The sequence below is a fragment of the Lathamus discolor genome, chromosome 5 (genome assembly GCF_037157495.1).
Source record: "Lathamus discolor isolate bLatDis1 chromosome 5, bLatDis1.hap1, whole genome shotgun sequence".
NCBI lineage: Eukaryota > Metazoa > Chordata > Aves > Psittaciformes > Psittacidae > Lathamus > Lathamus discolor.
The window spans coordinates 59,437,445-59,461,625 of NC_088888.1; the positions used below are offsets into that span (position 1 = coordinate 59,437,445).

Consider the following 24,181-nt stretch of genomic DNA (forward strand, 5'->3'; position numbering starts at 1 on the left):
CAGGGAAGGATAGGTAGGCTTGTATTATCTGCTTAATGCTGAGAGTTATTCTTTTTATTATTCTCCAACTGTAGCCTTCTAAAAAAAGATACAAAATCTTAATTCTTTACCCTGCATCCTGACTAATTCTGTAACAGGAAGGCAGCAGTACTTTATGTAAACTCTGATGTGCTGCCGAGAAAAATCCAAGAGAATGAAAATAAATATTAGGCCAGCTTTTGTGGTAGGATGAGGTTACCCTTTGACGCTGCTGTTTAATTTTTTCCTTACCAATTGAGGGTAGAAACTACAGTCTATCTGCTTCAGTGTATTTGATTCAATTATAAAAGCTTGTGGTAAACATTTTTCAGGATTCATATAAGCTGATCCAGGAACAGGAGATTTGATGATTGCTGAAAACAGCAAGATATCAAACCATCAATGTGGATTTCTTGCATGCTGGTTTTTTTTGATGAATGAAGTGAAGAATGGTGCTGAAAAACATAATATATGTGGGGGCAAGGCTCCAGCTCCAGGAGCCAGCCCTCCTTCGTACATAAACATGGCCTGTCCTCTGAGCATGTAAGCATGTATATATGTGTCATCTCAGATTTATTAAACATCTGTGCTTTTAGGCAGAGAAAGAGAATAAACTCTGAAGCAGTCTGTAGACAGTGAGTATTAATGACATGATTTACCAGTGCTGCTAGATCTTTTAGCAGCTTCCTAAACTTGAATGTAATTTAGCCTCAACATGCTACTTCATCCTGAAGAGCTAAATATTATTTGCTGCTCACTGAATAGGCTTGAGTGAATGGCATCTGTGTTGTGCAAAGTTTTTGCTTCCAACCTAGCAGTATGCATAATGGTCTGGACATTGTATGTCCATAATCTCATTACTTATGTTTACTTTTGTGAGAGCTAGTTCATTCTAAAGCGAATGATGAAGTACATTGTACTGTGGGGAGTATTAATTGGAAGAAAGATTGTTTAGTCCACCAGATGCTATGGAGAAGGCAGTTTTGTGACTTTCTCCTCTTTGTTCCACCGGAAGGAGTTATGAGACACTCAAAGCTGAGGCAGAAAAGCAGTGTTTTCTTGAGGAATGTTGGTTCAGAACTATTTATTTTCAACGCTTTTGGATGGCTTCTATCTCCATCACAGCTGATATGCCAGCAGGGGAGAAGTCAAAGCCTGATATTTTGGAAATTTTGTGTCCCTAATTTATGTTTCAAATTTTTTCAGTGCAGAAAGAATAGACCCCAAAATTCTCATCCTCTGTAGGACTGGTTGCATTTGCTTTACCTTCTACTGCTGTTTTGGTTTAATTCCACAGTAGATGATAATGGCTAGAAGAGTGACAACTGGGTTTTCAGAATTAAGGTATGTAAGAAAATATCATAATTCTCTGTCCAGCCTAACATTTAGGTGTGATAAACATAAGAACGAAAGGAAGTTGAAAAGGAAGAGAGATTTTTACCAAAGCACCCATAAACTGATTTTATGGTTTTCAAGCTGGATTTCATACCAACATGTGCAATGTATTAGAAACTTAATGTTGATGAAGGAGACAAATGGATCTCCTTAGGGGAAAAAAAAAAAAAAAGAAAAAAGAAAAGGAAAATAAATAAACACTACCTTTCACTAAACTGACATTTTTCACTTCTATCTTGACTTGATGGGAAAACTCACAGTTTTTAAGATTTACATGATAAATGACTATTTAAATTAAAAACAAAAAGTCATGTTCAGAGAGATTTTCCTCATCTGTGAATGGTTAAATGGGAAGCTCATCAAACCAGACAGGGCACTGAGATGTGTTGCTATAATTTTAATGTGTTTGACATTTTAAAAATAGGTTTTCCCATTTTAAAAATGCACATGTTGTCGACAGATTTTTATGTTGATGACTCCAGCATCTGGTGTGAAATGTATTAAATTTTAAACATGTTGGTGCCATCTTAGACATTGCCTCTTTTTAATTAAAAGCCATAATTTAGATGTGCTCAGCTTAATTGAGTGTCATTGCCAATGATAGCAGGAGGCTCTCTACTTCCCCCCTCACTGAATAATGGTATCTGAAAGACCGATTGCATCAAATGACAATGTAAATGTTTTATGTTTTCTTCCATTTTTTTTCCATGCTCTTTAAAAAGAATTTATGGTTTTCTCTAGGCCAGACTGGGTTTCAGCACAGGGAAGAGTAGGTTGTTGTTTAAGGAAACAGACTGGTAGGAGTGGCAAAATCATGGCCATAGAAGGAGAATGATTTTGGATCAGCCCCTGTATGGGTTCTGTGCTGGTGAGAGTGATTTCAGAAGCCACCCTCTTCCCACATCCACTTGGCACGGAGAACAAACACAGCTCCTGTTGGCAGTGCTGCACTGCCAGTGCAGCAGAGGACTGCCGACAGGAGAAGTGCTAGAACACTGGTGGTAATGGTGCCTCGTTGCCCCCAGGATTGAAGATGTGAATGCTGCTGATGCCACTATAAATTTTGCTGCTCTGGGGAGGGAGTGGTAAATCATTTATTCTCATTTTTGGGGTGGCAAAACCTACTTCTGCATGGCCCAGCCTTATGAAGATGGGAAGCAGGGAGATGAGAATGTTTCTGTTAGACTGAAACCATGAAGAAATCTAATAGGGAGCTGTGATTCTTTTGGGAAGGACAAGTTGAGGAGAAAAGCACTTCAGGCTTCAAACCCAGCTGCTCTCCAGTTGTGTGAATCTGAAATTGTGACCCTGTCCTATTCAGCAGTTTGGCATGGATGTAGGGTAGACTGAAGGCACTTCTCTGAGTGACACGTACTCTGTATTGTGTTGGTAAGAGGAGGCACACCATGATACAGTGCTGCAAGTGTACAATGCAGGATTTGTACAGCCAGAATCAGCCCTGAAATAGAAGTAAACAACCCCCTACCAAATACAGCACTAATCTTAGCTGCTTATCACAAGAAGTATTAGTGCAGAAATTCCCTCCAGCTTCTCTACACACATCACCGCCTGACCTGGAGACTGCCAGTTGTAAGACTAAGCAAGGCTCATTTAAGAAATTAAAGCACTTCCTTCAAATCAGCTCTTGCATTAACATTAGCTGCTTCACAAATAATGATTATAATGCTGCTAATAAATTAAGTAGGTAGTCATACTGCTGTTGCTGGTGATATACAACTGAGACTGGATTGACAGTCATCCTGCTGGCCTTTTATTCAATGCATCATAAATAGCAATTCTTTTGGTCAGATGCATTTTCCTGTGAACTTTGGAAAAGTCATTATACTTTCAGCCTGTTGTTACTGAATTACCCTTTCCTTCATTTTGCTTCAGCCCCATTTCTAAATGATACATCACAAAAATATACATGCATTTTATAATTAAAATATATTAATTATGGATGTTAAATTAAAAAGAAATTGAATTTGAAAGGTGTGATGTGATTATACTCTGGAGTTATATGAACAAATATTCGAGCTTCTGGTTCTCATGCAAAATTGCAAGGTCTTGGGTCTCTAAAAATACTACCTGTGGCAAATATAAAATCCCCCAATATTTTCAGCAGCTCCTTTATGCCCTCTGGTGGTCTGGGGTGACAATCGTGCAGTACACTAGGAAAATGCTTGATCTGACATGATAGTACTTAAGGAAGGAGAGTTTTTCCTTTGTAACTTAATCAGCTAAAAGACAAATGTCCTGGTTTGAGCAGCAGCAGTCAGTTTTCTCCTTCTTAGGAGCTAGTACAGTGCTGTGCTTTGATCTTTTGGCCTTGGAACAGTGGTGATAACGCCGATGTTTTCAGTTGCTGCTCGAATGTTTGGTGTGGCCAAGGACTTTCTGAGCCTCATGCTCTGCCAGGGAGGAGGGGAGGCCGGGAGGAAGCAGAGACAGGACACCTGACCCAAACTGACCAAAGAGGTATTCCATACCACAGCACGTCATGCCCAGGATGTAACTTAGAGTGACCCGGAAGGGGTAGAGGGACTGGAGCGTTGGACGAGGTATCGGTCGGTGCTCGGCTGGGGGGAGTGGGGCGAGTTATTGGTCGGCTGGTGTTAAGGTGGTGTATTCTTTCCTCTTGTTATTTCCTTTATCATTATTATTATTGGTGGTAGCAGTAGTGATCTATGTTATACCTTAGTTACTAAACTGTTCTTATCTCAACCTGTGGGAGTTGCATTCTTTTCAATTCTTCTCTCCGTCCCTCCAGAAGCAGGGGGAGGGCAAGAAGGGGGGGAGTGAGCAAAAGAGGTTTGTGGTTGGGTTTAAACCACGACAACAAATTATAATTTATGTCGTCTTTGTTAATTGCATGCAGCCAATAATTTTCTCGATTTTTTTCTACATAAGATATATAGCTGTCTGCTGTATCTCTTACTATAATAAAAATGATTGCCAAACTTCATGGAGTGTTGCCTGTGTCAAAGATCTATCAGTTCTAATATGTCCAGAGGAGAACAATAACAATACTGGGCTTTTTTATAATTAGCATTTCAAATGTACCATGCTGAGGCTGCTTTTATGATTGAAAAATATTTTAATTTTCTATTCAATTATTTAACCAAGAGTCCCCCCTGGTCAACATTACCAAATTGAATATGTTTGCTGGAATTTTGGCTACTGAAATACATACTGCAGGTAAAGAGCAGAAGGCCTTTTCCCTATGCCTCCCTTTTGCTTTTCAGACTTCTGTCTTGTGCAAGGGGCTTGAGAACCGGACAATGGTAATCTCCCAAACTGATGGGTGTGAAAGGAGCCACCTGGTCTATTGCAAAGGTGTAATATTTGGTGATGAGAACCAGGATGGCAACTGAGGCAACCTCCTTCCTTTGAGAGCTCTTTCTGCATCTACCTTATTGGTTTAAATGCAGGCTGGGAGACCACTCTGATTTTTCTCACTTTTTTTTTACCTATTGCTACTTGTCTTTTACCAAAATTAGGTGCTTCACATTTAGTCCCACTCCAGTGTTTCTCCTTCTAAACTATTCCCCAAGCTCACTAAATGATTCCCATTTGCCTTTTTCGGTCAATTCTCAGTCTCACTGGTCACCAACCTGATTAAGCAGGTTGTTTCCCTTCACCTTGCTTCCACACCAGCTCTAACAGGTGACAAAAATACCCCTCCACACCTTCAAATACTCATCTCACTTAATCTCACTACAGCTTCCTACCATTCCTTGAGCTCTAACTGGTTTTCCACCTGCAATTCCTAGGATCCAAAAACCTCTTTCTCCTGATGCATGTATCTTCTGTTTGAGATGCAGAAAATTTATCACACTACTTATCATTATTCATTGTTCATTATTAATATTAGAGTTAACAGACATGACATTAGTAGTATCTAAATACTTTACCCTTCAGTATGTAGCATAAAATCCCCATTGCCCATTGGAAATGGACAGTGATGTCTCAGTCATGCAGTGTCATGCATCAGCAATAAACTCTTCTTCCAGCTCTTCAGAACTGTCCTCTCTGTTGATGCTCAGCCACCACTGCTACTACTGATATTCTTTTAATAAAGGAGATCTTTAAGCTAGTGGTCTCCAAGCTTTTTTAATTGTGCACCCCTGTCAATAAAAAGATTTTTGGTCTTAACCCTCATTATATGTTCATTTATTTATTTGTAAGTTATATACATGTGCTACTGTACTGATAGATTATGTACATTATAGAACATACACACACAAAAAGGATGAGATAAAGATGAAATAAACAGCATTTTTAAGTATTTATTTTATCTTATTTATTAATGGTACAAAAATACTTTTTTCCCCACCCCAATGGATTGTCTTGAGTACTCCCTGGGTTGCATGCACTCTGCTTTCAGCACTGTTACTTAAAGTCATATATGATGGAGACATCAGAAGTGGCTATTACAAGCTTAGTATTCCTTAAATAATGCATTAGATGAATGACAGTCCATTTTTTTGTTTATCTGTCTCTGGTCTTTGCTGGTCCGGGTCTACACGAAGCATGCAGTAATCCAGCCTTCTTTCTGACACATCTAAACAATGCTCACACAGTCACAGGGGAGGACACTTTGGGTGTAATGAAATGTGTGCAAATAACCTGCAGAGGGTGAGGAGAACAAAGTCTTTTTGATTAGGAAAAAACAGAATAAAACACATTTCAAGGCAAAGAAAGTCACCAGCTACTTGGAACAGAGCATTATTGGCCTGGTTTTTACATATTCCAAACATGCACAAAATGCAGTAAAACCAATGGAAGATGTGAGTGCTTTTCAGAGAATCATGGCCATGTGGAGGTTGTATCTGTTTGCTGTAAAATGCCTGCCGGCCCAGCAGCTGCTATTTAGAATGTTAACACTGACAAATGAAATATTAAAAACTGATTAAATAATTACTGTGAATTAGATGCCTCTGGCTGGTTTTGCTGTCCTAAATGATGGAAAGTATGAGCTGCCACATAGAAGATGTATTTATATATTTTTGTGCAAATTCTCATGTTGCAAGCAAGAATCTCCAAACTTGAACAGCTAAAGACTTGTAGGCTAGGTATGTTAGGGTATCTAAACTGAGAACTTTAGTTTGAAGGATATTTTTCTAGGTGTCAACTTTGAAACTAAAATAAATTATTTTAAGGTCCTCATAAATATATTTAGGAACCTTATGATGCTTTGGCCATAGGCTATATTGTACCACTGCTATAATTCCTGGAAACTTAATATGTTTAAATTTTCTTAGTTTTTGATGGTGTGTCTGTAAAGCACTACAGGATCAGAAAGCTGGATGAAGGAGGCTTTTTCCTAAGCAGAAGGAAAACTTTCAAAACTCTGAATGAGTTCGTTGACTATTATAGTAAGAACAGTGATGGCCTCTGCGTCGTGCTTGGAAAGCCATGCCCAAAGGTAAGAGTGCGTGCTGCACTGTGCAATGCATTTTTTGCAAAATAACTCATCAGAGATCAGACGGAAGGTGTTAACCCCATGTCTGCTTCTGCCAGTTCAAAATGCTGATGATCTGCTTATTTTCAGAAAGTTTTGGGTAGTGCTACTCTTTCATTCTTGAAGCTGACATGTTAATAATAAAACACTATGGTGTTTTGGACAAACTGTCATGTAGCGTAGGAGAAAATATACCAAATCATGATTTATGAATACCTTTATATAAGTGTATATGGAGATGAAATCTCCAACATCATAACTCTAGCTGTCCATAAGTAATTACAGAGACAAAACCACAAGGTTCAGGCAAGCAATACGCCACTGTTCAAAAAGCTTGCTAGAGGGATGCTTCCTCATTTTTTCTTTTAATGGCGGAGTATTCTCTTTGGAGTATTTCCTATTTCTCACAAAAAAATACCCAGGATTTGGGCTGTATTTTATGTTCTCAGCTCACTTTATCACATGTGTGTACTATAAGGAAACATTATTTATATCAGTTATGACTTTACATGACATAGTTAACAATGACTTGTATATACTGTTGAAAAAATATTAGAAGTATCAATTACTGTATTATTTACTTTCCCTTGCCAGGTACAAATTCCCGCTACTTTTGATTTGTCATATAAAACTGTTGATCAGTGGGAGATAGACCGAAAATCTCTGAATTTTTTGAAAAAATTAGGATCTGGCCAGTTTGGTGAGGTATGGGAAGGACTGTGGAATAATACCACCCCCGTGGCAATCAAAACACTAAAACCAGGTATGTGAATTACTCTTAAATGCTAATAATGTGAAATACTAACAAGGGTGCTCCTTTATTTTTAAAATGCTACTGAACAGACAGCCTTTTTGTATATGCAACCATTCTTAAAATCCATGCACTTAAACATGAAGGTTAGTACAGCTCAAGATACAGATATTTTTTTGGCATTTTGGATTAAAATTTTGTACAGTTTTGTATTTCCATATGAACTGAAATCATTCAACACCTATATTACATAAAAAAGCAACCCCAGCAAGGACATCTCTTTTGTATGATCTCGCTTGTATGGAATTGAATGACTTAATTTCATCAATTTACTGCTGGTTTGTCATCCGCAGAATTTCTTCTACTGACTTAGATGCTATATTAGAATGATTCCTTTGGTAATATAGAATATATACTATGTTCAGTTTGTATTTAAGAAGTGCTTTAATGTTAATATTGATCAATTACAATTTCTCAAAGTTTTTAATACCCAATATTTGCATATAATATAGGCTTGTTACTAATACAACTTTTAACATTTTTCTTAATTATTTTTCATTTACTTCAAGTAATTTGTGCATTCTAAATTGACAACATTAAATACCTGCCAGCAGATGGCAAGAACCACATAGATAAGCGTTGCTGTTTAAACCACAACAGTAAGAATGGTAGCCTGGATGATATATGTGTTTTTTAAAAAGAGATAATATAATGAGCTGCAGTTAATTGAAAAAGCTTGTGCTGGGCATTAATGATCATGTTTCAGGAAGCAGAACAGATTCAGATCTTTGATTCGGAATAACAACAATATGCCTGAGCTCTGCTTGAATGGTCTCCTGAACAGGGAGGAATTTAAGCATGTGGTTTAGGACTGTCTTGTATCAGGTTATTTTTGTGTTTGGGGATTTGCAAATCAAAAGCAAAAAAAGGTACTTTCTTTTTTTTTTTTTTCTGTTTAACTGAAATTAGAGAAACTGCTGAGACTGAGAAACCTCTTCTACTGTGGTACTTTTTGTAGTATCATAGTTCAGCTGGGAAAAAGGGTTGTTTAATCAATACTTTTTCCATCTCTTTTTTTTTTTTTACTCTAATCTGACTCCTGTTAAGGTCAACAGTCTTATTGATTTCACAGTACGTTATATTAAGTTAGGGAAGATACAAGCTCCACCTGGATGTGATGCTTGGATCGCAGTGTTTGTGATCCAATACTGTGATAAGGAAATAGCTAGCACATTGCATTTAGTGGTGCTTAGAATGAAGACTTTTATTATTAAAAACATCTTGATAAATTGGATAGGTGATACTGAATCTCTTCTCACTGTACTTTGTGAACTATCTCATTCTACAAATCCAGTTCGAACAGTCTCACAAGGAAGCATTTAACCTTGTAGTACACTTCTCTAGGGAATTATCCTCTTCTACGCAAAGTTTTTCACCACTTGGAGTGCCTTACTGTAATCAGTTAGCACACTGGTTTTGCATAGCTTGTTCTCATTGTTACTCATGAGCAATAACATTTCAATAATTAAATACCCTCACCCTAATCTAAGTGAATGCTTAGTTTGATACTAATAAAATTACAGCAGAGGCTAGGTTTGACAATTTTATTCATCATAATATAAAGATGATAGTGAATGCAAAACAGTAGTTGTATGATTCTATGATTCTATTCTATGATTCTATGAGTAACCAAGGAATGTGTTACATGTTGATGATTGAAGCTTCCAGTATTCACATAGGTGACATTTCAGGCTTCAAGTGTAACACACTGTAAAATGACCATGTCCTGTTGCTTGGCTCAAAGATCTAAATCTTTACACTGGGGGAGTAAGGAGTGTATTTTAAATCAAAATCTTTTTGCTAAGATGCTTTACAGTATAGACCTGCTGGAAGAAGAAAGTCACCAGAGCAACAGAGGAATGTCATAAACAGAGTATTCTGTCAAATACTGGGAACTGAGATAGACAGGGTTCTATTAAAATGGCTTTACCTCAATAGAAATTGCAACATGGAACCATGCTCTCTTTACCAAGTTGGAGCAGGTTAATCAAGTAAGGTAATCAGATAGCAAACAATACAGAAGAACAGAGTGAAACCATTACATCACAGATTTATAGCCTTGAAGAACAGAAGTGGTTTTGGCTATTTTGAGTTTTTCTGTTGAGCATTATTTTGCAGTGTGCATCTGTCCTGTATCATGTATAGTCTGAATACTTTGCAGGTTTATGTCATTTCACTTCATCCTTCTGCTGAGATAGAGTATTTATATTTAATCAAAACACAGCTTGTTCTTGGCTATATAACAAGTAGAAGTCTTCAAGTCCTGAGGTGGAGGCACAAAGAGACGTTACCTCTGCTGTCTTTGACAGTTTCTATCAATGGTATATCACTACATCTGTAAGAATGTGGGCCTAATTTCTCATCTGGATTTACCCAATGTCTTCTCTTTGACTCTTGTTATGGCTACTTGTGATAAAATAAAAGCTTCCATGTATGCATTATTTTTTCTTGTTGTTCTGGGTGTATATACAGAGCGAGTTAGACCAACTTTCAATTGTCTTTAGAAAGGCTAAATATAATTTCTTGTTATATGGTATTCCTATTTTTCAAGCAGTTTTTCTAGGCTTACACTAATTTAGCTATTGCTGCTAAAAGGCATAAAGTGATTGTGTTTAGGTACAAGACCTTCCAACGTGTAGGAAAAATTAAACTTCCAGAATTCTTGTGATGGATTTTTTCCAGAGCCAGTTCTCACTTGATGCAAATGTGTGATTCCTGACTTGTGAATAATTAGGGTATTCAGAAATCTGTTTCCATTCCAATTTGAAGCAAGAGCCAATTTTTCACATATTGCACACAAACTGGAAATTTCACAAGTCTTTCTTTCTGAAACATTGAGGAGTAGCATATTAGTTACATTTTCCCTATTTTTAGGCATCTACTATATGTCAGGCTTTTTTAATAATTAGTGGGAATAAATAAACACACATCAGGTAAATCAAACTATAGATTAGAAATGTACATTATAATGGGAGAATTACATGTTACTAAAGCATGTTTCTTTCCGTTGATTGTAAAGTCTGGGTGACTAACTCAGGTCTAGGCACCAGAATAATGGCCTACAGTTGGAGGAGGAAAATTCAGCTACCAGCAGTGTTCTGCAGTTCCACAGAATTTACAAACATAATAAAACTGAGGAAAATGTCGAGCTGGTGGAGCCTATGAGGTTTTAAAGCGGTCAGCCTTGGAACCCTCTGACCAGGAACTGCAGAAGGATTTGGTTCCTAAGGAGGACACAGAAAATGTCTTCTGATGAACCTGGTGGGGTGACACCACCTGCCTTTGTGATTAGGGAGTACCTAGTTTAAGCAGCTTCAGTGTTTGGGGTCTGCAGTCTGCTGGCTATGGACAACGGCTCCAGGCACGGTCCTTATGGATTGTAAGGGAAATTTTGAAGGGGAAAGAACTCAAACAGACATGTTTTTCAATTTAATGAACAGTCTTTTTTTTGACACGTTCCTGTTTCTGCTCGCAATTTGTTGTCCATCTCTAAACAGAATGTTCAATACTTCACTATCAAGAATATCAGAAGATGAAATCTATTTATCCAAGACCAATTTCCCTCCCCTGACTCTTTGGAGACTTCCATCAAGAGCCAGTAGTGGATTATGGAGACTTCAGAACATGAGAATGATTAGTCTGAGATCATTGTATTTATGCACGATTTCAATTAATCTTGCAAGAAGAATCACAAGAAAACTAGAGTCTTTCGGTGTAGTGGGTTGACCCTGGCTGGATGCCAGGTGCCCACCAAAGCTGCTCTGTCGCTCCTCTCCTTGGCCAGACAGGGGAGAGAAAATATTACAAAAGGCTTATGGGTCAAGATAAGAACAAGGAGAGATCACTCACCAATTACTGTCACAGGCAAAACATACTTGATCTGGAAAAATCAATTTAATTATTACAAATGAAATCAGAATAGGATAAAGAGAAATAAGAACTAAATCTTAAAAACACCTTCCCCCACCTTTCTCCACAGGCTTAACTTTACTCCTGAATTCTTTAGCTTCTGCTCCACAGTAGTACAGGAGGATGGGGAAAGGGGCTGTGGTCAGTTCACCACACATTGTCTCTGCTGCTTCTTCCTTCTCATGGGGACAGCTCCTCACACTCTTTCCCTTCTTCAGGATGGGGTCCTTCCCACGGAGACAGTCCCCCATGAACTTCTCCAATGTGAGTCCTTCCCACGAGCTCCAGTTCTTCATGATCTGCTCCCTTCTATGGCATGTAGTCCTTCACAAACAGGCTGCTCCAGCGTGGGTCCCTTCCATGGGTGCAGTTCTTCAGGAAAAGGCTGCTCCAGCATGTGTCCCTTCCATGGGTGCAGTCCTTCTACTCCAGTGTGAGTCCCCCACAGGGTCACAAGTCCTGCATCAAGCCTGCTGCAGTATGGGCTCCTCTCTCCATGAGGCCACAGGTCCTGCCAGGAGCCCTCTCCAGCATGGGCTTCCCATGGAGTCACATCCTCCTTCAGGCATCGCCCTGCTCCAGTGTGGGGTCCTCCATGGGCTGCAGGTGGAGATCTGCTCCCCCATGGACCTCCATGGGCTGCAGGGGCACAGCTGCCTCACCACGGTCTGCACCACGGGCTGCAGGGGAATCTCTGCTCTGGTGCCTGGAGCACGTCCTGCCCTCTTTCTGCACTGACCCTGCTGTCTTGCAGGGCTGTTGCTCTCACATACTCTCACTTCTCTCTCCAGCTGCAGTTTGTATGGTGCAGGTGTTTTTGGTTTGGTTTTTTTTTTTAATCTCTTAAATATGTTATCCCAGAGCTGCCACCATTGCACTGATTGGCTCAGCCTTGGCCAGCAGTGAGTCCATCTTGGAGCTGGCTGGCATTGGCTTTATTGGACATGGTGGAAGCTTCTGTCAGTTTTTCACAGAAGCCACCCCTCTAGCCCCACCTCTACCAAAACCTTGCTGTGCAAACCCAATACATTACAACCCCACCTCGGTGAATCACGTATTTAAGAATGTTCATGAAAATCTACACTGATCACACTAACTTCACAAACTTCTCTCACATCAGCAAAAAGAATTCTCCACACCAAAATCAAAATAATATTATCACAGCACCAAAATGGACAATTTAGACACAGCCCACCCCTTGTGCCTTCACCACAATTACAATAACTGATATTCCCTGCCATTCTCAAATGAAATTCTCAAAATTCAGTCCGTGTTTGGCTGTAACCTCTCCTTATTGCAATCTGTTGTTTACAGTGATTACATGAAAAAGCAGTAGTAATATGATGCCTCATTCTTTTTGTTCACTGGTGTTTGATTCCACTTTGGAGACATTTGTGATATTTTACCAGCAAAAACATAGTGACGGATGTGTGAATGAAGAAAACAAGACACAAGAACATCTTCGCCTTAAGGAACATCTCTGACTTTTAAGTTGTTGACCCACAGTCATCAAAGAGGTGTAGGGATCAGCAGATAGAAAAATAGAAAAATTGCTATTTCTGTTCTTGGCTTTGCACGTCACTGTCTTGCTGTAGGTCCCTGAACATGTCATTTCACATTTCTGTTTTTATTTCCTCACTGTGACATTATTTTTTCTATTTAAGTGGAAATCATTGCAGCAGGGATTTGCACTTTGTCCTGTGCTGAGTGTGATGGATTCTCTAGAACCTATTGTCTAGAGTAGCTTGCTTCTCCAACTGTCAGCATGTAAAGCAGTCATCTATCATCACCAATTAATCCTATCTGAGAAAGTTCCTTATGCCTATTCAAGTTGACAGATGCATTTGTCATTACCACATTGTAAAGCATCTCCCAGTCTTCTCTCTTTGCATGAAAACTGCATGATTTTTTTTTTTTTTTTCAGGAGGCTTTCCCAAAATAGTCTCTGGGTTGGTGCTGTCAGTGGAGGCTTTAATAATATTTGCAGTTCTTCAATATGTCATCTCTTTAGTGCATACGCAGTGTAAAATGATCTGTACTCAGGAAAGCCTCCCAGTTTCCCTGAAAAAAGAAACTCTTTTATTCCATTTAGTTCAGTACCTAACCTTACACTAAGTTGTAATTTCACTACTGTATGGTGAGAAAGCTGCTTGGGGATTGTTAGATACCTGAGATATTCTCCTGTTAATGTGAATCATTTACATTCAGTCTCTTGTGTTACCAGAAACTTGGTCTTTTTAATGTTTTATTTGTTTATTGCACATAATCTTATTCAGAAGATCACAATATATGCTCAGTGTACTCCGTACATTAATTCAGTCTGAATAAACTTATTCAGAAGGCAAGGTTGCTCTGAAGGACAAGGGTAGTTTGAAGTCATTTGGGAAAGTTTATTGAAAGTTGCAAAAAAAGGGTCTTGGGAGGCGTTTGTTAAATATTTAAGGGCCACTTACCTTTAGGCCAGTGGAAGCTGGAAAATGGCTGACCTCTCTAATTCATTTCCACATTATGAGTCTTTATCTTATACTGTGAAGTTTTCTAAGTACTGGAAAAAAGTATTTTCAGAAAGAAAGTCATCAGAACTGGAACACCTGCTTTAAGCAGGCTTAAAGTAGAGGTGATTTCTGGCAAAACAGTGCACCATAGAGCACATCAAAGAAACAAATTCCAACATTTTATTCTTAAGGACTCTAACATTTACAAAAACATTTTTCATTCAAAAACCAAATTGTCAAAATCTTATTTTTTTTCAGGTATTCATCATTCTACTCATAAACTGGTGTCTTCTGCAATGGATACTTCTTGTTTCAGTAGAGGCTCCTGTTAACTAGTTGGTTTTTGATCAGGTGGTTTTTACTTACAGTAATCTGCTCTTGATACTGTTTACCACTTACTGCTGAAAATGTACTTCATCAAAACCACAAGTAATTCAACTACAAACTAAGGAAAAAAGCCCAGTTATCTGAAACTCCATGTGGCATATATTTTACGTATTTCACTTATATAAACTTCCTCAAAGAAATGCATTGGAACTTCTTTGGCGCTATTGTGACAGGCTTTATCTATTGTTTGTAACAATCAATCATGTTTGCTTGGGTTTAGAAGCAGTTTCTACTTTGCTTATCTAGTTGCTAAAAACTAATCTTAGTCAAAACACTGATAAAGACACTTTTTTCCAGTTAGCATCCAATCAACTTCTAAACTACAGCATAAGAGCTACAGGGCTCTGGGGGGGTTTTGGTCACTGTCTGCTACTTGTGCTATTTAAAGATATGAACAAAATAAAACTGGAGGTTACACAGGCTCTTTAAAATATGCAGGAAATACTAAGTGATCTTTGTCACTGGTTATCATTATTATAATCAATTACTTCTACAAAGTAAAGAAGGATTTGCTGTTATTTGGATAATAGAATACTTCCCTCCTGAAAAACTTACTGGAAGTCGTCATATGTGAAAAACATGTTGCTTGGTTTCAGTTATTGGAAGAAGTTTATAGCATGATTAAACTGAGAGATTCCTTCTAGGCAAACTTTGATGATGGGAACAAATCAGACTGTCATTTTCTGTGGTGTGAAGAAATCCTGTATAATGATCCATAGAGGAGGGCAGGTTATTTGGTAGACCCCAAGTTAGTATAAACTTTATCCTTTTTAGGATCAACTTGTCTAATTTTGGCACTGATGTTAAATCACTTGTCATGCTTATGCATTTACCTTTAGAGGCAGAATACTTCATACCACACATCTTCTTTATAGACTTTAGGGTGATTTCCATGACAAATGAATATATTTTATAAAGAGTAAGCAAATGGCCCACAGTATTAAATCAGTACTAAGGTGAGTCCAAACTCTATAAACACAACCCTAGTGTTTTATTTCAAAACCTAAGATTGGTGTAAAGTTCAAACAGAGCAGTAAGGATTAGTGCTGTTTTAAACAGGGAAAGGTCATAGCATTAGTACTGCAGATCTGTTTTTTTCCACCTGACTGTCCTAATCTCTGTTTTATCCAGACCAGATATGAGTCATTTGCTTTTCATGCAGGCCACCACTTTCCTACGACAGTGACAAAAAGAAATGGGTATAGCCTGTACCTATTGAGATGTATTACTGGCTGCTATCCATTTATTGATAGCATGGAAATCCATTAACTTTCACCATTCCTCCTAAGGGCATGCTGCACAGTATTGTCAAATTGGACCCCGTGGGATTGCCAAGGAAAATATGGGGCCACAGGGGAGAGAAGCACCTGTCCCTCGCAATAATCTTTGTTCTCACAAGTTACAAAGTCAAGTGGCTCTTTTTTCATAAAGTCTGTATCAGAGGCATTTCTGAGTCATTCCTTTTGCATTGATACACGGGTATGAAATCACACATCATTGCTATGTTTTGGAAAATAGGTTGGAGCACTTTTCAGGAGGTGGCATTCAAGGTAGATGCTAGGGTGAAGGTGCCCGTGCTTATTTACAAGTGCATTCTGTAGAACGGCTTTTCTGTTGCAGTTTTATTGCTGAGCCATTTAGCATCCTACCAGCATTTCACTTCATTTAAACATTCATGTTTGGAACAGAGCCAAACTCCCAAATGAACCTTGTTGGTTACCTAACGTTAAAAAATAAAACAAAATAAAGACTCTTGCAGCTTTGGCTTCTAAAATGATTCATTCTGTTTACACTAAGAAAAGGTTTTTTTTTTTTAAATGTGGCATAGAGTAAACTAGACTTGGGTAAGTTTCCCCTTCCTACCTACACTGTAGGCTTTTCTTAATGAAGCTGTTTTGATTTAGGGGAAGGAAATATTTGACTAGTTGGATAATTTCACATTGATTTCTACAAATATTGTGAGGTAGATATTATTTACCATCTTCCTCAAACATCTGAGAATATCTGATCTCTACTGGATCATTCCTAGAGAAAGCTCTGCTTCTTGATTTGTGTGTACTTTTTCTAATCAATTCCCTGTTCAGGACATATGAGCTCTAATACTGAATATGACACTGATTTTAACCCCCTGTGCCATTTCTGTATGGTTTCTTTGATACAGTTTATGCATTGGCTCACTGTGTGTATGAATAAATCTAGAGAGATTGTGACCTGATCTAACAATTAAAAAGTTGTGATCATTACCCATTAAGATACTTCTGCCTTTAAGGGAATGTAAAATTAGTGTTACATCTATGCATACATTGGTATTTCTAATAAGGTTGCTATTATGTGAATCTTATATATAGGGTTTTTCATTTATTTATATAAATGCACACATCTACTTCTTATATGCTAACATGATTTCAATGCTTTCAGGCTTTGATGGCTGAAGCAGAAAAAATGGTGCAACAAATTCTTATTGCAGCACTATTTTTCAGTCAGAATTTTTATGTTCATTACCTAGGTACTCTTTCCTCAGTTTTTGGTCATTTCATTAACCAGCTGTAACATAATTTTTTGCTTAAATTATATCAGTTAACAGTCTATCCTCACTTTTTTTCCTGTTTGGTGGAGGCCTGGGGGTGGTTAATTTTAGCCTTTATATTTCTGGAGGCTGGAACACATATGTTCTCTGTCCCTGAGCAACTGGCATGGACATTAACTGTTTATTTCCGCTGCACTGTCTGTTTTCTGGGGGAACTGTGAAGATTTGAGATGCTAATGTACTTTGAAAGACAGAAAACAATCTCAGTTATTCCCTTAAGACTGACAGGCTGGTAGGAAGGCCTTTAATAACCTCAGCTTATGTTTTGTTATATGCTGTTGTTTCAGGTTCAATGGATCCAAAAGACTTTCTGAGGGAAGCACAAATAATGAAGAACTTGAGACATCCAAAGCTTATACAGCTTTATGCTGTCTGCACTTTGGAGGACCCAATTTACATTATTACTGAGCTAATGAGATATGGAAGCCTTCTTGAATACCTTCAAAGTAAGCAAATGGCTATGAACTCATTTCAAGGGGTGTTACAGCTGACAGTTTAGTAAATACACTAACATAAAGACAGAAGTACAGCACTCTGGTTTAATACAAAGGCTACATTATTTGTCACGTGTGGGGATGAGAAAAGAGGAAAGAAAGAGTTTTATGATTTTTTGACATGCCAAAGTATTTTCACAGTTTGAATCTTGCCTTATAATGACCCACATTTTTTCACCCTGTTCTAAGAGTAGATGGGAACATACACTGACAGAATAAAAAATATAAGCATCCAGAAGGTTATTGTATTTGACATGAAATAGAGGCACTTCCACAAAATGTACTTAACAGCTTTGAAATCTTTTACTAGGCAGGGATAGCCTTTCACTGTGAATTTGTCCCTTGCCTATCGCATCAGGGCTTTTATCTCAGCAGCACTTCAAAGTGCTCTTTTGAAGGCAAATAATAATTAAAAACAAGGTTGTACAGCATGAAGCAGACTAGCATAATGATTGCACTTCAAGTTCACCCCTGCTATTGAGAAATGCTTGATTCTAGCCTTACACGTTTTCAGTTTAGCAGATGTCTCTGAGGTGCTAAATGTCTTTAAGGCTGTCACTATCTCTTGAAGACAAAATGTTCACTGCAATTGTCTTGCTAAATTTTTTCTCTTTCTCCAGCCCATAAGGCAGAGCCCTGCTAAATACCACAGACAGTATTTACCATGTCACATACCTTCTGCCATCCTCTCTCTGGAACCATTTTTTAAGTGAGGCTGAGACCAGGAATAATTACAGCAAAAGAAATCTCTGGTAGGGTGACAGCCCCACGAAGGAATGGGCTGCATTGAGCCTGGACGGGACCAACTACAGCTTTTTTTTTTAGCGGCCTCAGGTAGCAATGCACAAATTTCCTTTAAATCCTTGTCTTTGGTTCCTTTGTGTGCAGATTGCTACTTACCTGATTGAAAGAGCATGGCACATCAGGAAATGATTGCTGTACATTAAAACGTTTATTGCACCACAGAAATAGCTCTGAGAAAGACAGGATGAGTCACAACTATTGCAGAGGTGAAAATTAGCTGTTTGTGCACAGAGTACAACATGTCCACAACACATCAGCTCTGCAGCCTGTGTGTGGATCAGTTGCCAGGATATGCACAGCAGCTTCCCGTGCTGTGGGCAATGCATGTATGTGGTCTGATCTTTGGCCAAATGCTCATTCCTGTAGCCCTGGAGAGACCGAGGAAAGTCAGCTGGTTTCCAGGCAGCTGTCAAGATAACTGTAAAAATGGCCAGTTGAAGCCCACACTAATGGTATGTCTCCTTGTCTGATGGCCTGTGCACAGGGAGATAAAGAGAGCTGAGAGGTGGAGGCAGAGATCCAGGTGCTTTGATAAGTATTAGCCAGAGAAAAGTTGTTGCCGTCAATGAGAGTAATAAGGAAAGAAATTTGAAGCTTGTGTAAAGCCCTGTGACTCGAAGTGATCTGTATTGGCTGGTGATCAGTGCGCAGATCCTGATAAGCTTTCTTGATACTCAGCCACTGCAGGAAGATATTTCCAGAAGGCTACTGGGTTTCTGTGTGCACTATGGGTAAATATGGCAAACTACAATAGAAGGAAAGTCCAGAGATTGTTCTTTGGTCATTTCCCCTCCTAGAAATGCATGGTATGTTTTCACAGCTTTAAAAATCTCTGATATTTCATGCATAGTGACTATTGCATACCACCATAATGACAGCTACTTAATAACGACAGGCATGCGAATTCCCTGTGCACCCTGTAAATGTACTTTGGGATACTTCTTGATGAACACTGCTATGCAGAGTTATTGAGCTGCCACCAATATGAGAAAAATGCAACTGAAAACTTTTCTTTGTTATTAGATGTGAATGAAATTGTCATAGAATGTATGAGTGTTTTTATCAAGTCTGATAGACCTGGGGCTTGTTCTGGCAGGGACACAGTCTTGAGGTTTAGTGAATTATTACAGAGGCAATGCTTTCAAATGGAGAAAGTGCTGCTTATTTATTTATTTATTTATTTAATGTCAGACATCTGTCAATGAGAATATTTTCCTGTCTTGCCTATATGAGATGTTGTGACTGATTGCTTAGAACAGGGTGTAGACCCTAAGCCTTCTTTAATATTTTCTGTAATAAAATTTTCATATAAGGGCAATAGTTTTGTCAAAAAATATTAGTAAAAAAGGACATGGAGGCACTACATTTTCTTTATAGGATAAAGAATAAGTTATGGGAAGGTTTTATAAATTCACCAGTAGTGCCTGGTTTTGAGTGTGGAAGTTATATTAACTTTATTCTTTTGTTGTAGTTTTTCCTCCTTAGAAAACTTTAAAACAAGCTGAAGTACATGTATACCCATATGAATACAGCTGTTAACTCTTCTGACCTGCTCTGAACTAGCTACATGGGAGATGGCTCTGGTCTGGAAACCTCTGTAGCTGCACTAATGTAGTCCTGTGCTTGAACTTGTGTGCTTGGCTGGCCCAACCTGGAGTTTGGCAGTATAGTCAGAAAACTTTATGAGACAACTGTACATGATTTGGAGTTCAGATCCCAAAAAGAATTGTGCTTTCATCCTCTGTCTTTGTGCAGCTTGCAGCTCCTGGTCAGCTGAGGCTCCTCCTTACAGCTTTTCCTTCTTTAGCTCCAGAGCAGCAGCAGCGCCAAACCAGCTCACAAAGAGAAACCCTCCAAGGAATGCTGCAGCATCCAGAGCAATGGTGGCCTCTTCTCCTCCTCAGCCCATATGCTAAAGACAGTAGGCCAGCCTGGTCTGGGGTACCAAACAAGCCCCAGTGGAAGAAAAAATCTTTCAGCTGCAACTTCACCATTAGAGGTGGATCTCATCTTTGTCCTTTAGCACAGTGCACTTCTGTGTCCTGCAGGGCATAAGACAAGGAGGGGTTAGCAGCTCCAGCTCCTGTCCTGCACCGAAGCAGCTCATTAGAAACACAAGGCTTATGAGTCATCCTTTTTTCCCTGTGACATTGCTGTGTTTTGGCTCTTGAGCAAGCTTGTATCAGGCTTGTCTGGAGCGTCCCCAGAGCAATGACAAACCTGTGCTCAGGTCTGCCTGCATCCTTGTCTGCTTGCACTAGGAGATAGTTCACGGCCTGTGCAGATGAAGGAGCAGTGTGAAAGGGAACATGGAGAGAGGGATTTTGAAGTGGGTCACATAAGCTAGTTTCCAAACCCCAGGTACTCATGCAAGGTGCTTGTATATATTTAGTTATTTTCTGATTAAATACTGCATAAATATAATTTATGAATGTATATCTTTGTCCAGGAAGCTGAATAATAAATGTTGATGTCTGCCAGTTATCAGAACTGCAAAAATTTAGAGTGCTATATTATGCTGCGGCCTGATGGTGGGTATTCTTGATGGTTAAGCCATAGATTACCACATAGCCTGATTTTTCTTCCTATCTCTTTTAAAGGTCAAGGAAACTATTAAATATATGTGTGTGAGAGGAAAAGACTTTCTGAGTCAACAATAGAAATAAATAATCTTAGTGCTCGATTATCATGACAATGACTTTAGCCTCAAAAAGGAAGTAGGACAATGCACATACAGGGCAAATTTAATAATTTAAAATTAATTTCTTTTACCTATTCATCTCAGAACACCCAGATAAGCAGGAAATTCAAGTCCTGGATATTGCAGAATAGTAAACAATGGAATTTCACATTCTTCATAAGGGGTGATTGCAAGGTTAGGTCAGATAAAATGCCAGAACTGGAGGAGGTTATGCAAACCAAAGCTAAGACACGCTTTCACCAGGAATCAATTCAAAGTAAGCAATAGAAACCCACCAGCTACAAATGTTTTATTTAACAGAAAGGCTGTAAGGAAAAGTCACCGTCGTAATAAGAAAGGAGAACTGCTATAAACCTTGCAGCAAACACTCAGCTTTTTGGTATTGTAAAAATTCTGAAACAGAAAGTTGAAAGAGCTTACAGAGGTAGGCACTCATGCTTCAGTGCTGCAGCATTTGAGTTTGGGTGACAGTGATGCTTGAATATAACATCGATTTGGCTTACATAGATTACCTTGGGGTATAAATTCTTTGCTAAGAGGTCAGATGTCCCCCCAAATGCCCAGAAGGCCCTGAATTTGTATTCTAATGTGTATACTCAAATGACTTTTTTGAGAGTACTTGTCTTACAATTTTTGGCAGCAGTTTTTCATAGCCTAAGGCTCTTTCCTTCATTTGTGGAGGCAAGTTGCTCTGCTCAAATTTCTTCTACTACTTTATTTGAACAGCAATCTTTGATTACCAAATCTCTATATTGCTGATCTTACAGTAAGTGGTCAGAATGGAATGCACATTGCTTCAGAAAGTCCTTCTAGAGAGGCAGGCAGCTTGAAAGCAGCTCAAGGAGTCCTACTGTTGAGTAGCAGCAGCAGAGAGAACAGTGTGAAGTAGTCAAGTGGACTGGAAAGTTAAAATGAGAGTTGCAGTTGACAGCAAATGGTATATTTCTTAGTAAGAATTACTGGAGAACATGGAACAAGGATAATCTTGCACTTTTCCATCTTCAGTCAGCTTTGGCTACTCTCAGTGAGTACTGACATTAATTCTTGCAGTTCGAAACTGGTTATGCACTTGTCATAAAGGAAAACATCTGCCTTTGTATCAGCAGATAAATGCCTTTCCTTTGGACTGTGTCAGCAGCTCCTTCCAGGCCTGTATCAACTGCTGCATTTAGTATTTACTTTTTTTAAAGAAGATGGGACAGGCAATGTTACTCAGTTGTCGTGAAGTTAGCTGCATGACTTTCAGTAGTGTCGTTGAGTAACCTCTTCCATTTGGTTGGGCTGTTACTTTATTGTATTGCATGGCTGTTTGAACCAGACAGGATATTATTTATATGTTAATAACATAAATATTATGTTATCTTTTCTTTCATCTTCTTTCAAATAGAAGATGCAGGCTCCCAAATCTTCCTGCCACATCAGATAGACATGGCTGCTCAGGTGGCTTCGGGGATGGCTTACCTTGAATCTCAAAACTATATCCATCGGGATCTGGCAGCCAGGAATGTTCTTGTTGGTGAGCACAGTGTTTACAAAGTGGCAGACTTCGGACTTGCAAGAGTTTTTAAGGTGGGTTGTGAGAGGGTGAACTGGCTCTACTTTGGGTAACAAGGTGGAGGAGGTCAACTAAAAGATGAACTGTAGCCTCTGCATTGCTGGGTTCAGGCAAAAGAGCATGCCCAGGGAGACAAGGACCCCTACTGTGTTCACTTGTATCCTCTACCTGTGTTATCCCATGCAAGGTTAGAACCTGGCCTATGCCTTTGTGTCAGTCTGAAGATGGCATCCCACTGTCTGCTTCCCACTCACCCACCAAGGAAGGAACATGGCAAGCAATACCCTTTGCTGCACAACCTTTGTCCACAACACTAGTGTCTGCGACATGGAGAGAGATCACAGGAATGATGGCAAGATTATATTCCTAAACCTGTGAGGGAAGGCATAAAAAAGTGTATTGACGGCTATTCTCTCTTCGTTCACTTCCCCACTGCCTCCATGATGCTTGCAAGTGCAGGTAGTAATCATAAAGGGACCTTATTCCTCATCATGGCTAACAGTTCATAAAGTGAGCTGTTAGATCTTTACATTTGATGCAGTTTCAAGTTCTTTCCCGTTGCACTGTTTTTTTTTCTCTAGCCCTTGAGGATGTGGAATGCCAAGTAATGCTGACCAAGATCACCCTAGGAAAGAGCTGTGGTTTAGAAATGAGATTTCCTAACTCTGAAAATGCTTTTATCAGAGTTGGAAAGATTTGATTTGCCATATTTTATGGATTTGAACATGTAATCCATAATTTCTGAGGTCTTATTATTGTTTTTATTGATTTATGTTCTTGCACTGAGAAAGAAAAACGAAGAAAAAAGCCCTCTGCTTCTCGTTTGCTTCTTCCATTCAAGCAGCAGAAATTGAAGTTCATAAGAGAGTTGGATTTATTACATACTGAAGTATAGAATAATGACTAGACAATGGCATCAAGGGACTTGGAAAGTGCCTTTTTGCATAATTTTGATTCTTCTAGTTATGCATAAGTTCATACTGCACATTTTTTAACATGAAATATATGTATTTTTAAATGAACAGTGCTTACAATGGATAGTTCTCCTCTGTCCTCACTAAAGAAAGTAATAATTTAGAGGTGCTGACATTTCTTGTTAAAACTGAGCTTTACTGAGATACTCTGTCATAGAGTCATCTTGGCAGACTTTCTTAGGAGTATTCTGTCTCCTAAGCCAAAGCATTAACATGGTCACATTCAAAGATCCCAGAGTAGGTGTGAGAAATAAAATCTGTATTTCTGTATGTGTTAATTAGTATAATGAAATAATTTCTTGTTTTTAGAGATGAATAGTATGGTCAAGATGCTAGCTGTATTAGTAGATCAGTAGATGTAGATAAAAAACAGTAACAACCAGTCTTTTCAGAATATAGGGCACGACAGATGGTAAATGTACATTCTGTATTAAAAAAAAAAAAAAATCAAACCAAATCTTGTACACTGTTGCCTGGATTTGCATGTGAAAAGCCTGACCAAGGTTTGGATGTGACTGATATATGCTAAATTACTTGTAGGAATCAAAGACAGTATAGTTTAGATATCTGTGCTGTAAAACTTTAAG

General features: G+C 38.7%; 1 protein-coding gene across 2 annotated transcripts in view; it reads left to right on the forward strand.

Moving 5' to 3' along the window:
* The window catches only part of FRK (fyn related Src family tyrosine kinase), a 52,386-nt gene that overhangs the window by 24,052 nt on the left and 4,153 nt on the right, over positions 1–24,181 (forward strand). The window contains exons 3-6 of one of the 2 annotated variants that reach the window (XM_065681037.1): positions 6,678–6,841; positions 7,472–7,640; positions 17,354–17,512; positions 22,456–22,634. In XM_065681037.1, coding sequence (XP_065537109.1) covers positions 6,678–6,841; positions 7,472–7,640; positions 17,354–17,512; positions 22,456–22,634 — 671 coding nt within the window. Of the gene's footprint in view, positions 1–6,677; positions 6,842–7,471; positions 7,641–17,353; positions 17,513–22,452; positions 22,635–24,181 lie in introns of both variants that reach the window. The other variant, XM_065681036.1, reaches the window with a different exon arrangement.